Below are 15051 nucleotides of genomic sequence, written 5' to 3'. Positions count from 1 at the left end.
ACTGCTTGAAGTTACAACTTTCATGTTCTTTTAGTTTTTCAGATGTATATTATATACGCATGTATAACTGATATTACTGTATAGTGACATTTACTGTAACTAATCAATATATATTTTCTTTTAAGGTTAATTTCTGCATCTTCCTAAAAATTCTAAAGTTGTTAATTTCCAAACTCAAAGCCCAACAAATGAGCTTTCATGATTACAAATACAGGTATGTGATAAATATCAAAGTGCTACTAGTCATTTGTATTACCATGGTGCCTTTCCTTTAGAAAGTTCCAAAAGTGCGATGCAATATATATAAGTATACACAGCCACCAAAGTGGTAAGACATGGCAGCCATTTTGATCAAGTAACTCAAGTGTCTTAAGAGAGGAAGAGAAGAATAATGACTTGCCAACTGAAACTCTAGAGGAAATGTAGGGCAGTTGAATGTAGGTACCAGTACTAGCTGTAACCACAACACTTTGTTTTGCAGTAAGTGCTAAGGGATCTTGAGTGATAAGTTGTTAGGACCCCAATTTTATGCCTCTTTCAAAACATACATCACCCCCTGATGCTTCCCACATCTGGGGGGTGAAGACTTAAGCCCTGGTCCTGGAGGGGCTGGGGGGTGGGAAGGGCGACCCCTTCAGAGTCACCTGTATCCCTTAGCATGCCCTAGTGCCATGCTATGGTATTGGGGATCAGTAAGGACTCAGAGTGCCACCTACTAAATCATCACCATCACTTCCTGCAGCCAGCTGAGTTTTCCTCCGGGCGGTTCAAATCCAGGTACAGACCTAAGCTGTGCACTACTTGGCATATGAGACTGTAAGGAATTCATGCAATGTAAGTTTATTAGTATAGCTTAACCACTAGTGGTTGCTGCCCTCCAGCAGCCACCCACATTGGCTATATAGGAACTCAGTGAGTGCCAGTCTGACTACTCAACACAACAGCTGCCTGGCTTCTTATCCATTAGGTGCTGTGTTGTGTTCTTCGAATAAAGCCTGAGGGTGATTCAGCTGAACATGTCTATTGTGAGTTTTATCTTGTTCCATGACAGTTTGAGCAGACCACTGACTAACCCATCTCCTCCCTTCGTGATTTCAACTAGGAAATGCAAAACACTAACATACCTGTGGCTGATATTACCTCCAAAGCCTCCAGAACCAAATGGTGCAACTACAGGTACAGAATACTGCTCTCCAGGCTTCTCAACCCCCAATACCATCTGATAGGGGCCCTCAGACGCATTGCTGGGTAAATTTGTGACAGATAGAAACTTTGTGATTTCCTGAATCATGGACATCTACTTCATCTGCTCTGGCTGCTTATGTACCCTACAGACCAAGGTAGGGCTTATAAATAGCCTACTGACCAGAGAAGCTCTGAATTAGGAATCACTGCTGCTGCAGCAGTACAGTCCCATGCTGAATAACTTTGATTTCATCTGTGCTATCTCAACTATATTTGATGACCCAAACTACACTCATGTGACCAAAGCCTCCCTTCACTCCCTAAAACAGGGTTGCTGGTCCATTTCAGACTACACTGCCCACTTTTGACACCTGATAAGGATGCGTTGACCTGGTTGAAACTATCAATGACCCTATTCTCCTTTGTCAATTTATACATCTGGATTGATGTCTGCTTGTTTGAATGACATCAGGAGAGAAAAAGTTCCAGCAAACTTGTTTCTATGTGATGACATTTCTGCAGGCATCACAAACTAATCATCTGATTGAAACTATGTGCATTGACACAACTTGAACTCATCTCACTGTTCAAGAGAAGAAGCATTGTCACCAAAATGGTCTTTGTCATACTGTGGTGGGTCTGGCCACTTTGTGGCTACCTGTCCCTTGAAATTTAAATCGAGCATAAATTTAGGAATCTCCAGAGTCCAGCCCTATACAATGCACACTTGTTAACTCTGATGCATCCAGTAATTTCATGGACATAAAGTCCCAATTTAATGTAAACCTGCTCCTGATTATGTTGAGTCCATTGATGGTACCCTGCTTTCTTCAGGCCTGGTTAACCAAGAGACCACCCCTCTTGAAGTCATGATTCAGGATCACCATGAAGTCAACTTAGTCAAATTGCTGCATTTTCTGATTGTCCTCAGTATTACTTGATTTACACTGGATGATCCACATATTTCATGGAGGGCACAAGAAGCGCAGTTGAAGTCAAGTTACTGCTGACAGTTGTGCCTTGTGGGACCAAGTACCAAACCCCCTTAAGGCAACACAACTAGGTCTATTGCGCATTGTTCCCAACACATTTGCCAACTTCAGCCTAGTCCTTCAAACACCTTTGATGTCCATAGTTGTGGTAACAATTAAGGTACTACCAACCAATGCCTGTCCAGACCATGTTGTTGGAATAGTTAGGACCAAAGATCCCAGCCCAGTCCCTGTGATCCCAGCAAAATACCAAGATCTAGCAAACATATTTGATAAAAGGAATGTGGACATTCTACCATCTCATCACCCTTACAATTGTCCTATTGATCTAAAGCCAGGAGCCAAGATCCCATTGGGTGAATGTACACTCTGCTGGAACAAGAGCTAAAAGCTCTTCAGAAACACCTTCAAGAAAATCTTGCAAAAAATTTCATCCATCTGTTGACCTCTCTGGCCAGTATTCCTCTGTTATTTGTGAAGAAGAAAGTTGTCTGACTTTGTGTTTGTATCAATTATCATGTCTTGAGTAGAATCACTATTAGGAATAGATACCCCTTGGTTTTTTATCACTGAGTTATTTGACAGATTGTGCTCCACAATGCTGTTTACCAAGCCTTTGAAGCACTTATAATTTAGTTTAGTTTCCCAAAGGTGATGAATGGAAGTGCATGTTCTAGGCGTGGTATAGCCATTTTGAGTATCTGGTGATGCCTTTTTCTGTCTTTCAAAGACCCTGGCCACTTTTCAGCATTTCATTAATGACATTTTTAGAAGCATTTTAAATCAATTTGTGGTGATCTACCTGGATCATATTCTTATCTTCTCAGAAACCCAACTCCTCCATGACCAACACATTCACATAATACTAGAATGTCTTCATGAGCATGGGCTCTACGCAAAACTAGAAAAATGTGAATTTGGCCAGTCCTCCATGGAATTTGTAGCTTATAGCATCAGCATGGACAATAGAAAAGTATCTGTGATCAGGAATTGGGCAACCCCAAGAAATGTGTGTGAACATCAACATTTCCTTGGATTTGCAAAACTTTACCAATTTTTATTAAGGATTTTGTAAGACTGGTGTCCTCTATGATTGCACTGCTCCAGAAAAATACCCAATTTGCCTGAACATGGGCAGCTCAGTCTTTGTTAGACCACTTAATGGAGACATTTTTGTCAACACCTATTCTGGTCCTCAGATCCGGTGAAACCCTTTAAGTTGAGGCAAACAAGATCAAAGTGGCAATCAGAGCTGTACTATCATAACAACATGGATACCGGAATCAACTCCATGTGCACCCAGTTTCTTGCCCAGGTATATACAGATCACAAAATTTTGGAATATCTACATGCTGTGAAAACCCTGAATCAACATCAAAACCGGTGGTCTTTATTTTTTTCCAGATTTTACTTCATTTTGATGTACCATTCAGGCACCCAGAACGCTCATCACACAATGTCTTAAGAGGGAATACACTATGAGAAAGAACTCAACAATATTCTATAATCCTTATATATTGTAATTTTGCCAGTGCCATAGTACAAAGGAATTTGCTGCCCTTCATCTGATCCTTGTTATTTAATGACCCATTTACGACAAAAGTCATGTTAACTCAGAATGCTGCCAGTGACCAACTTCCTAACCCCGGTTTCCTCATCAAAGATGGGATCCTTTATTTCAAGGGCCATATATATGTCCCACAAGGCCACCTGTGGCTTGAAGCATTTAAACTTTGACATGATTCTCCTTTAGCTGCCAATTTTGGCCACTTTAAAACACACATATTTTTTGTGGCCAAAGATGCAACCTTTCATCAAGTTATATATTAACTCCTGCAATATTTGCTCTCCAACAAACACTGCCCCACCACTCACCCCCATGTGAAACATCTTGGGGACTTCATGCCAGCCGTGGTTATCTATCGCCATAGATTTTAGCATTGACCTACCCAGCTTAAAGAGCAATAGAACCATCTTAGTTATCACCTACACCCTTACTAAAATATCCCGCTTTATCCCATAGTTTCCCCTGCTTAGGGACAGCCTACGTCATTTTTACTTGTGTCTTCAAACTCTATGGGTTACTGTCTATCATCATCACTGACCAGACCCCACAATTTGTTTCCCATTTGTGTCAAGAACTTTTTAAGTTGCTGAATGTTAAGCTATATAATTCCTCTGCCTACTATCCTAAGACCTCTGGGCAGATCAAACAGGTTAACCAAATAATTGAACAATACCTTCATTGTTTCATCGGTTATCACCAGGACTACTGGGTCTCACTGCTTCTTTTTGCCAAATTTGCCTATAACAACTCTATGTCTCAACCCTTTGCAGCCCCTTCTACACTAACTATGGCTTTCATCTACATTTCCATCCATCCTTATCAGGGGTGTCTTATGTCCCTGCACCCACTGACCTAGCCCAGCATTTGTACTATCTTCAAGAGGAACTAAGAAAACATCTCAATTCAGCCAAAAGTGCCTACAAATATTGCATAGACTGACACTGTTGGGAAGCCCTTCATTTCATCATTGCTGACTGGGTATGGTTATCATCACGAAACTTCACCTCCATTTATCCCTCACATAAACAAGATCATGAACACCTGGGTCCAGCAAATCATCCAGCAAATCAACCCTGTCATAGTCAAACTGTTTCTGCCTAGCTTCATGAGAGTACATCCGGTCTTCTGCGTTTTGCTGTTAAAGTAATAAACTGACAATCCCTTTCCTGGATGACTCAAGCCTCCACCTTCACCACTTAACATCCAAGGCCATGAAAAAAATCGTGTACAAAGGATCTTTGACTCTAGATAGTCTGGGGGGAAATGAGAGGATTGGGAGGATTATGGGCTGGTTAACCAGTCACATCCATGCCCCTGATAAGATTAGAAAATTTAATCAAACCTACCCTACCAAGTCCAGACCCAAGATTCCTAGTAGGCATCCTTAAGGGAAGTGTAACTGCAGCCTGTGAAGAGGTTATAACTGAATTACTATAACTTACCCCCTATTGGTCTTTCCTCACCAGAGGCCTTCCTCGCCTACTATGTAAGAACTCATCAAATGCCAGTCAGTGTTAGCTCAATGCAATGGCTGCTTGGCTTCTTATTCACTAGGTGTTCTCAGAATAAGACCTGATGCTGCTTCAGCTGGACCTGAGTCTGTTGTGAGTGTTGCCTTGTTCCATGACAGAGACCACAGTACAGCAGCAGCTCTGAATTTTTGTAAAAAAAAATTTTAAAAGATTAAAAAAATAACAACAACAAAACCCCCAAAAAACTAGAAACTAAATTTTTAGAAGAATCAAGGGATCTTCAAATTCTGGCTCCCTCCTAAACATCCCTCTTGTCTCCACACACACTCTCTTCCCTCCCTCTTCCCTCTCACACACAATTCAGTATGCCCTTCCCTTTCATGGACCAACTAATAGTTCTCCCCACACACCAAACAGCAATTATTTTGTTCTCTCTCGCTTCCTCCACACACACCATTAATTCATTCCTCCTACCATTTTGCAGAGCCCCACAGCTGATTCTGCTGTCCTGTCCCATTGTGTGCCTGGGACCTCTTCATCACCTTTTCCAAGGTCTAGTGATAGCACTCAACTCCCCTACCCAGGTTGGGGGGCAGGCAGCTCCAGCCAGAGTTGCAGAATGACAGGGAGCTGTTGTTCCCAATTTTCCCCTGAGAACATGATACAGGAGGATTTCTCAAGCACTCCAGCCTGTTTGTAGAGGAAAGGGAACTCCAGATGGTCCTTCAGCACATGAAGCACTTCTGACTGGTTGTCTTTTCCTAGGAGGTGGGGGAATAGGGAAGGACAATCAAACAAATGGGGATTTCCCTGCAGATCCAGAGGAGGAGCTGAAGAACCCCTATAAAGTTGGTTATTCCCTGCTGCAAGGCATGGAAAGGTTATTAGCAACCACGAATCTGTTGTGGGCACTTGTGTATACTAGTATTTGTGTATTGCACACCACAGGCTATAAATACTTACCACATGCTTATCCTCATATCTCTGCCATTCTCTTGTCAAACTTTAGTCTTGAACAATGAACTTTTATTAGTAGTAATGTACATTGGAAAACATAATCCCAACTATTCATATAAAATGATAGGTTTCAGAGTAGCAGCCGTGTTAGTCTGTATTCGCAAAAAGAAAAGGAGTACTTGTGGCACCTTAGAGACTAACAAATTTATTAGAGCATAAGCTTTCGTGAGCTACAGCTCACTTCATTGGATTGAATGCATCCAATGAAGTGAGCTGTAGCTCACGAAAGCTTATGCTCTAATAAATTTGTTAGTCTCTAAGGTGCCACAAGTACTCCTTTTCTTTTTATAAAATGATAGAGTCTAAATTAGCTGTTACCACTCAAGAAAAAGATCTTGGAGTCATTGTGGAGCTCTTTGCCAGAGGATGTTGTGAAGGCCAAGACTATAACTGGGTTCAAAAAGGAACTAGATAAGTTCATGGAGGATAGGTCCATCAATGGCTATTAGCCAGGATGGGCAGGGATGATGTCCCTATCCTCTGTTTGCCAGAAGCTGGGAATGCAACAGGGGATGGATCATTTGATGATTGCCTGTTCTGTTCATTCCCTCTGGGGCACCTGGCATTAGCCACTGTTGAGATACTAGGCTAGATAGACCTTTGGTTTGACCCAGTATGGCCGTTCTTATGTTCTTATGATAAATAATAAAGCTAATTCCACACAACCAGTCCAGAAAAGCCTGGGAAGAAAGGAAGAATGCAATAAGCCAAAGAAGAGAATCAGTCTTATTTAATAGAACAGATCAAACTATTCACTACAGGTAGTATCTGTAATGAGTTCAGACCCTTGCTCTGGTTAGTGCATTGTTCATGAAACAATCCTGTTGTTCTTTAAGTCTATTTGTTATTATATGGTCAGTATTCATAGGGCAGATCCTGAATCCCTTACTCATTTAAGTAGTACTTTACTCTACAAATAGCCTCAGTGAAACCAAAGGAGCTCATTCTGGAGTGAGATGCCACCACTCTTCAGTAATAAGGATGACAGAATCTAGCCCCAAATATTTTGGATTAATAGTTTTCAGACCACAGCTTGTTCACAAGCTGTTCTCTTCAGCTATTCACTGTTAGTTATGTGTGCTGTGTGGCTAGTCACCCTAAAGCCCAGGAGATTACTTCTGCTCCCTGATTGGATCACAAACATTTAAAGCCACAAAATAACAAATAATGAATGGCAAACAATGGCAAGTGCATAGAGTACTTCCAGTACAGATTTCCACATGAATAATCATTTGTGTTCAAATTTGTGACATTTCAGGATTCACCAACATTTCCATAAATATTTGGAAGTTTTATTTACTATAATAATTTAATTATTTATTCAGCGATCAGCTCTTTCGTAGAGCTTAATTTGATAGCACACCCTCACTGTTGTGAATTTCCATGTGTAATGACTACTAAAACTCTCTGCAGAGGGAGACAAACTCAACAATATTATTTGCAAAAATATTCATCGGTTGTTTTTATTTTTATTAAAAAACAGTTCCCATGTTTAACACTTTCTTTCAAATATATTTTCCCCATGAGGCCTATAAAATCCAGTCCCAAAGTGAAATAATAGAAATCTTTAAAAACAGTCAGGGGCTTTATTAACACAAGCAATCCCAGGATCTTATTGCCACTTTTCTTCTCATCCTAACCCCCATACTCCTTCAATGTTGTTTTCCCTCCCTTTTCATGTCATTCCATAATTTAGGGGAAGATTGTGGCATTTAGCCTCCAGTTAACATAGGAGATGGTGCAGAGCTGCACAGCCCCAGGGGAAGTTGTAAGAGGGGCACAAGGACTCCTGGTGTTCCATAGCACATATGCATGGAATATGCATATGGCACCATGCCTTTAGACTGAAAACTATTCCCTGGCCAAACACACCCAACCAATGCACCAGGGGTGGGGCTGTTGCCTATCTTCTTCCTGCCCCCAGTGAGGCAATTTGCATGCTCAGGGTGACAGAAGGGAGCAATCCCTGTGCTCTCCTGCCTGCAGGAACTGCTGTTGTGCCTGACCCTTCTGATGAGGGCCTATAAGTGGGGACAGGTTCGTTTTGCTCTCCAATCATCTGTGCATGCACACACACACACATACACACTCGGGCCAGGGACAATGTGTCCCTTAAATTGCAAATTACTTAGGGCAGGGAGAACGTCTTTTCATTGTCTGTGAAGTACCATACCTATCTATGCTTCTATATAAATTAAAATAAATAATAATTGCATGGAAAATGGTTATCAAAAATCTTGGAATGTGGTAGAAGTAGAAGTTAGTCTTGGCAGTGTGGAGCACAGCCCTGTAAAGCATTTCATAGTGGCCATATGCTGGTTTTATTACACAACAGTGTTTATTTTGGTAGTTTGATGGTGAGGAGCAATGGGGGGTGGTTTTGTGAGGCACTGATATGTCTGAGGCACTGTAGCAGGTCCGTATATGAGGCAGAACTTGAGAAGTTTTGATGATTACAAACAAATGAACAAGAATCAGCAAAAGGGTGATGTGTCAGCAAAGAAGGGATCAAGAGAATATATCTGGTTGGAGAGCCTCCTAAGATCCATCTGCTTAAGAAGGTGGAGAGATGATGGGTGAAATCCTGACTCCAGTGGTGTCAACGGCAAAACTCCCATTAACTTTATTGGGGCAAGGCTTTCATCTTGGGTAATGTTCTGAGGATTGACATGGAGGGAGTGGGTTTCCAGCTACAACCATGAATGGTGGGTGAAAGTAAGATCATGCCTAGAGCAGTGTGATATCCTGTTCAAGTACTCCTCTCTCCCTGGTGCAAAGCCTCACTTTTGTGTGAGTTTCAGTTTTGCAGCCAGAACAATAAAGCCACCATAGCACACAGCTATGGTGGTTTTATTGTTCTGGCTGCAAAACTTACACTCAAAAAGGCTGTGGTCCAACAGCTCCCCCAGCGTCTGTCTGCTGGCTCCAGAAATATAACATTTGTTGATGAGAAAGTTATATCCCACAAGTGTCCAGTGCTCCCATTACCTGATCATAAAGAAGGAAAATAAGAAAATAATACTATTGAAAAAAGGGGGCAAAGTTCACTTAGTGGCACAGGGTGAAAGACTGCTGTTTTTTGCTCCTGAGACAACATGAATCAGCCAGCTAGAGAAGAGGAAGTAGAGAAATAAGGAGAGAACAAAGGAATAGGCTGCTGCCTGGGCTTGTGCAAATGAAAAGCAGTGACATGGAAGCAAGCAGCCATACTTGTTGAATATGTGCTATCAGGCAGGCACTGAGGGTCTATAGCCAGCAGGAGCACAAGTATAGCCAAAGGAATGTGTAAGCACACAGCCAGAAGAGGGTGATCGAGTGCAGAGAGTGCAATAACAAAAAATAATTTCTCTGTGGAAAAGACATCCAGGAGGCATGAAGTCCAAGAGGAGAACAGAGAAATGGCACCTTTTGTGAGCAATGTTGGTGAGTTTGATGACAACTGTAACTCATAGGTGGGTGTAATTTGAACATTTTGAGCAACTTGTAACTTGCTACACTATTCCTGATGGATAAAAAGTTTAAACCTTGCTGAGAGTTATAGGTCCAAAGGCATACAGTCTGTTGCATGACCTGTTGTCTCCAACTCTGTCTAGAGTATGCCACAATTACTGCAGCAGTGCAGGAACATTTTTCTCTTACACCACTGATGATAGCAGGATGATATCAGTTTCATCACTGACATCAGGGAAATGGAGAGTTAGTAGCACAGTTTACTGCTGCTTAAATGAAATGGTCAGAACACTGTCAATTCGGACAAACATTAAGTGATGACCTACGTGACCAATTGGTATATAGATTATGCAGTGATAAGGTCTGGAAGAAGTTATTGACTATATCAGCACTTACACTCAAGAAGGCTATTGAAGGCTGCAATGGAGACCACAGAGAAGGATTCTTTGTAATTTAGTGTGAATGAAGTTCAATTCCTGCATCGACGGGACAGAAAACCATGGGAACATAAGGAATTTCTGTGGGGCCATTGTGCACAAACTGTGCACTCTGAGAAGGATTACAGGCCACAATAAGTTAGTTTCAGAAAGTGCCAGAAAAAAGGATACATTGCAGCAGCCTGTCGCACAGTTCAATAACCAGCAACACAGAGTAACTGTATATCCAAGAAGACCCCTATGAAGATGGACCTCAGGAAAGACTGGAAGTGAGGAATTCATAATGTTGAAAAGACAAGCACATGCACTACACCTGTTATCAGAAGCTGGAGTCAGAGGTGGCATCTGGGTTACACCATTGATCAAAGGAGTTCCTACAAGAATGGAGCTTGAGATTGGAGCTGCTGCTATCACCAGACTTTGTCACAAGTCCCTTGGAAGAAACTTCCATGGTTTTGAAGACATAATAATCCAGGTGAAAATTCAAGTAGATGGGCAATCAGTCATTTTACCCTTGTGTGTGATTGAAGGGAAGTATTCACCATTATCTGGCAGATCTTGGCTTGTGTAGCACAAGATGAATGGGTCCATGACAAGGTGATCATGAAAGCGCCTCAAAATCTTCAAGAAATATTGGACAGATATTTCAAAGGTTTTGAGAAAGAGCTTGGACAGAAGAGCAACATATCAGTGAAGCTCACTGTTAAGTCTGACAGTCAGTTGAAATATTGTAAGCCCAGAGTTGTGCTTTATGCTCTGAAGCCTCTGGTGAAAGCTGATTTGGATCAATTAGTGAATATTGGAATCTTATCATCCGTTTCACAAAGTGAGTGGGTTACACCCATCGTATCAGTGATCAAGAAGGATGGCTCAGTCCAAATTTATGGAGATTTCAAAGTGACACTGAATCCAGTTTTATGTGTAGACCCATATCCATTACCTCATATTGAGGATTTGTTTGCTACTCTTAGTGTTGGACAGTGTTTCAGTAAATTGGATTTTCTCAATGCATACCTACAAATGGATATTGATCTGGCATCTCACAAATATCTCACAATCAACACACAAAAAGGCTTATTTTATTACAACAGGTTGTCTTTTGGAATCACATTGGTACCTGCCCTGTTCCAGAAATCAATCAATGAGATTCTGAAGGGAGTTCATCACTGTGGGTGACATTCTTTCTCAAATGAAGGGGATGGTACTACAGGGTACAGTGTTGGATCATAAGAATCCCCGGTTTACACAAGTTATGTCATATCAACATGAATTATCTGTGAATCACAGTTGCGTATTATGGGGAATGTTGGTGACCGTTCCAAAATAACTTCAATATCAGGTTTTGGAAGCTCTTCTCAAAGGTCATTTTGGCATTGTATGGATGAAGGCCATAGCCCAGAGTCATGTCTGGTGGCCAGGGACTAACAAAGACATTGAGAGGAAGGTGCAGTGTGGTACTACATGTCAACAAATTCAGCATCCTGCTGGCCCAGCTCATCTACATCCTTAGTCATGGCCTCAGACTCCTTGGACATGTATTCATGTGGACTTTGCTGGACCTTTAGATGGTTATATGTTTTTAGTCATAGTAAATGTCGATTCAGAATGGCCCAAAGTTTTCAGAATGACTTCTATACAGCTGCTAAGACCATTGGACATCTTCGTACTTTGTTTAGCCATTTTGAATTACCATTACAGTTAATGAGTGGCAATGGACCTTGATTCTGTCCTGAAGAATTTCAGCAGTTCCTTGCTTTAAATGGAATTCAGCACATACTCTCAGCTCCTTACCATCCTGCTACAAACGGACTAGTGGAATGCTTTGTACAAACACTTAAGCATGCCTTAAAAGCTAACAAGTCTATTCTGAGTCATCAGCAGAAACTGGACAATTTCTGGCTTGTCTACAGGAACACACCAGTTGATACTACACAGTAATCACCTGCAACTCTTTTCTTGAAACCATCTTTGTGAACCTGTTGGAACCTGCTATGTTTTCAAAATTGCCTCATGTAAGACTACGTTTTAGTCATGGGTATTTTTAGTAAAAGTCATGGACAGGTCACGGTCAGTAAACAAAAATTCATGGCCTGTGATCTGTCCATGACTTGTACCATATATCCCTGACTAAATCTTGGGGGTAGGGGCAGCCCGGAGTTGCTGCGGGTGCTTGGGCTGTGTCCTAGGGGGCATCACGGGTGCTGAGGGAGTGGCCTGGGGGTGCCATGGGTGCAGGGGCAGCAGCCTGGGACCCCTGCTTGTGCTATGCAGGGGTGGGCAGCACTGCACAGCCCAGAACCCCCTCTGGTGCAGGGTGGGCAGGCAGTTGCATGTGGCCTGGGCCCCCTGCTGGTGCTGGGAGGAGGGTTTGGCTGGGCTGGCAGGCTCCCTACCTGGCTCCACGCCTCCCCAAAAGTGTTGACATCCCCCTCCCTCAGCTCCTAGATGCAGGCGAGGCCAGGCAGTTCTGCACCCTGCCTCTGCCCCGAGCACCGGCTCCGCAGCTCCTGTTTGCCAGGAACCATGGCCAATAGGAGCTGCAGGGGTGGTGCCTGCAGGCGGAGGCAGCACAAAGAGCCCCCTGACCATGCCTCCGCCTAGGAGCCGAGGGATATTGCCGCTTCCAGGGAGCACCCCCAAGGTAAGCAGAACCCCGAGCCTTCACTCTCTCCCACATCCCAACCCCCAGCCCTGAACATCCTCCCACATCCAAACTCCTGCTGCTGCTGGAGGGGGGCAGTGGCCTGAGATTGCCCCAGCAGTGGCTGATGCAGCTGGCCCAAGGGCTGCCTGAGCTGCTCAGGTGGCTCCTGGGCCAGGCACACCGACCAGTGCAGAAGTCACAGAGGATAAAGAAAGTCATGGAATCGATGACTTCCTTGACAAACTCGCAGCCTTACTCATGTGTAGCCAAATTCCAAGCTGTGATGTGAAATGTGAGACTTGTCATCATTCTTTTCAAGCTGGAGACTTAGTGTGGACTTGCAACCGCAGTTGTGGAGTGAAATGGGTACCTGTTGAATTTGAAAATGCACAGGACCTTTTTCATTTGTGGTAAAACTATCCAGTGGTATTTTATGGGGGGAAAAAAATATGGACCAGTTGCAGCCTCGGCTAGTACCAGAATCTGTGGATGTTCCAGTACGACGTTCGGTTCCTTCAATCAAACATCCTTCCATTACAATTCCTAATTTTGATGACTTAGTGTTTTTTGTTGATTTCTTACCATTGACTGGTTTCAGAGTAGCAGCCGTGTTAATCTGTATTCACAAAAAGAAAAGGAGAACTTGTGGCACCTTAGAGACTAACAAATTTATTTGAGCATAAGCTTTCGTGAGCTACAGCTCACTTCATCAGATGCATTCAGTGGAAAATACAGTGGGGAGATTTATATACATAGAGAACATGAAATAATCGGTGTTACCATGCACACTGTAGGGAGAGTGATCACTTAAGATGAGATATTGCCAGCAGGAGAATGGGGGGGGAAGAAAATCTTTTGTAGTGATAATCGAGGTGGGCCATTTCCAGCAGTTGACAAGAACGTCTGAGGAACGGTGGGGGGGTGCGGAAATAAACATGGGGAAATAGTTTTACTTTGTGTAATGGCCCATCCATTCCCGGTCTCTATTCAAGCCTAAGTTAATTGTATCCAATTTGCAAATTAATTCCAATTCAGCAGTCTTTCGCTGGAGTCTGTTTTTGAAGTTTTTTTGTTGAAGAATTGCCACTTTTAGGTCTGTAATCGAATGACCAGAGAGACTGAAGTGTTCTCCGACTGGTTTTTGAATGTTATAATTCTTGACATCTGATTTGTGTCCATTTATTCTTTTACATAGAGACTGTCCAGTTTGACTAATGTACATGGCAGAGGGGCATTGTTGGCACATGATGGTATATATCACATTGGTAGATGTGCAGGTGAACAAGCCTCTGATAGTGTGGCTGTTGTGATTAGGCCCTATGATGGTGTCCCCAGAATAGATATGTGGACAGAGTTGGCAACGGGCTTTGTTGCAAGGATAGGTTCCTGGGTTAGTGGTTCTGTTGTGTGGTGTGTGCTTGCTGGTGAGTATTTGCTTCAGGTTGGGGGGTTGTCTGTAAGCAAGGACTGGCCTGTCTCCCAAGATCTGTGAGAGTGATGGGTTGTCCTTCAGGATAGGTTGTAGATCCTTGATGATGCATTGGAGAGGTTTTAGTTGGGGGCTGAAGGTGATGGCTAGTGGCGTTCTGTTATTTTCTTTGTTGAGCCTGTCCTGTAGTAGGTGACTTCTGGGTATTCTTCTGGCTCTGTCAATCAGTTTCTTCACTTCAGCAGGTGGGTATTGTAGATGTAAGAATGCTTGATAGAGATCTTGTAGGTGTTTGTCTCTGTCTGAGGGGTTGGAGCAAATGCGGTTGTATCGTAGAGTTTGGCTGTGGACAATGGATCGTGTGGTGTGGTCTGGGTGAAAGCTGGAGGCATGTAGGTTGGAATAGCGGTCAGTAGGTTTCTGGTATAGGCTGGTGTTTATGTGACCAAATCTTATTAGCACCATAGTGTCCAGGAAGTGTATCTCTTGTGTGGACTGGACCAGGCTGAGGTTGATGGTGGGATGGAAATTGTTGAAATCATGATGGAATTCCTCAAGGGTTTCTTTTCCATGGGTCCAGATGATGAAGATGTCATCAATGTAGCGCAAGTAGAGTAGGGGCATTAGAGGACGAGAGCTTAGGAAGCATTGTTCTAAGTCAGCCATAAAAATGTTAGCATACCGTGGGGCCATGTGGGTACACATAGCAGTGCCGCTGATTTGAAGGTATACATTGTCCCGAAATGTGAAATAGTTATGGGTGAGGACAAAGACACAAAGTTCAGCCACCAGGTTTGCCGTGACATTATCAGGGATACTATTCCTGATGGCTTGTAGTCCATCTTTGTGTGGAATGTT

General features: G+C 42.9%; 1 protein-coding gene across 1 annotated transcript in view; it reads left to right on the top strand.

Annotated features, from left to right (window-relative positions):
* The window catches only part of GLP2R (glucagon like peptide 2 receptor), a 143918-nt gene that overhangs the window by 102111 nt on the left and 26756 nt on the right, over positions 1-15051 (top strand). The window contains exon 10 of the mRNA XM_038371934.2: positions 126-214. Coding sequence (XP_038227862.1) covers positions 126-214 — 89 coding nt within the window. The remainder of the gene's footprint in view (positions 1-125; positions 215-15051) is intronic.

Source organism: Dermochelys coriacea, chromosome 14 (genome assembly GCF_009764565.3).
Source record: "Dermochelys coriacea isolate rDerCor1 chromosome 14, rDerCor1.pri.v4, whole genome shotgun sequence".
Taxonomy (NCBI): Eukaryota; Metazoa; Chordata; order Testudines; family Dermochelyidae; genus Dermochelys; species Dermochelys coriacea.
This window is presented reverse-complemented; position numbering and strand designations above follow the sequence as displayed.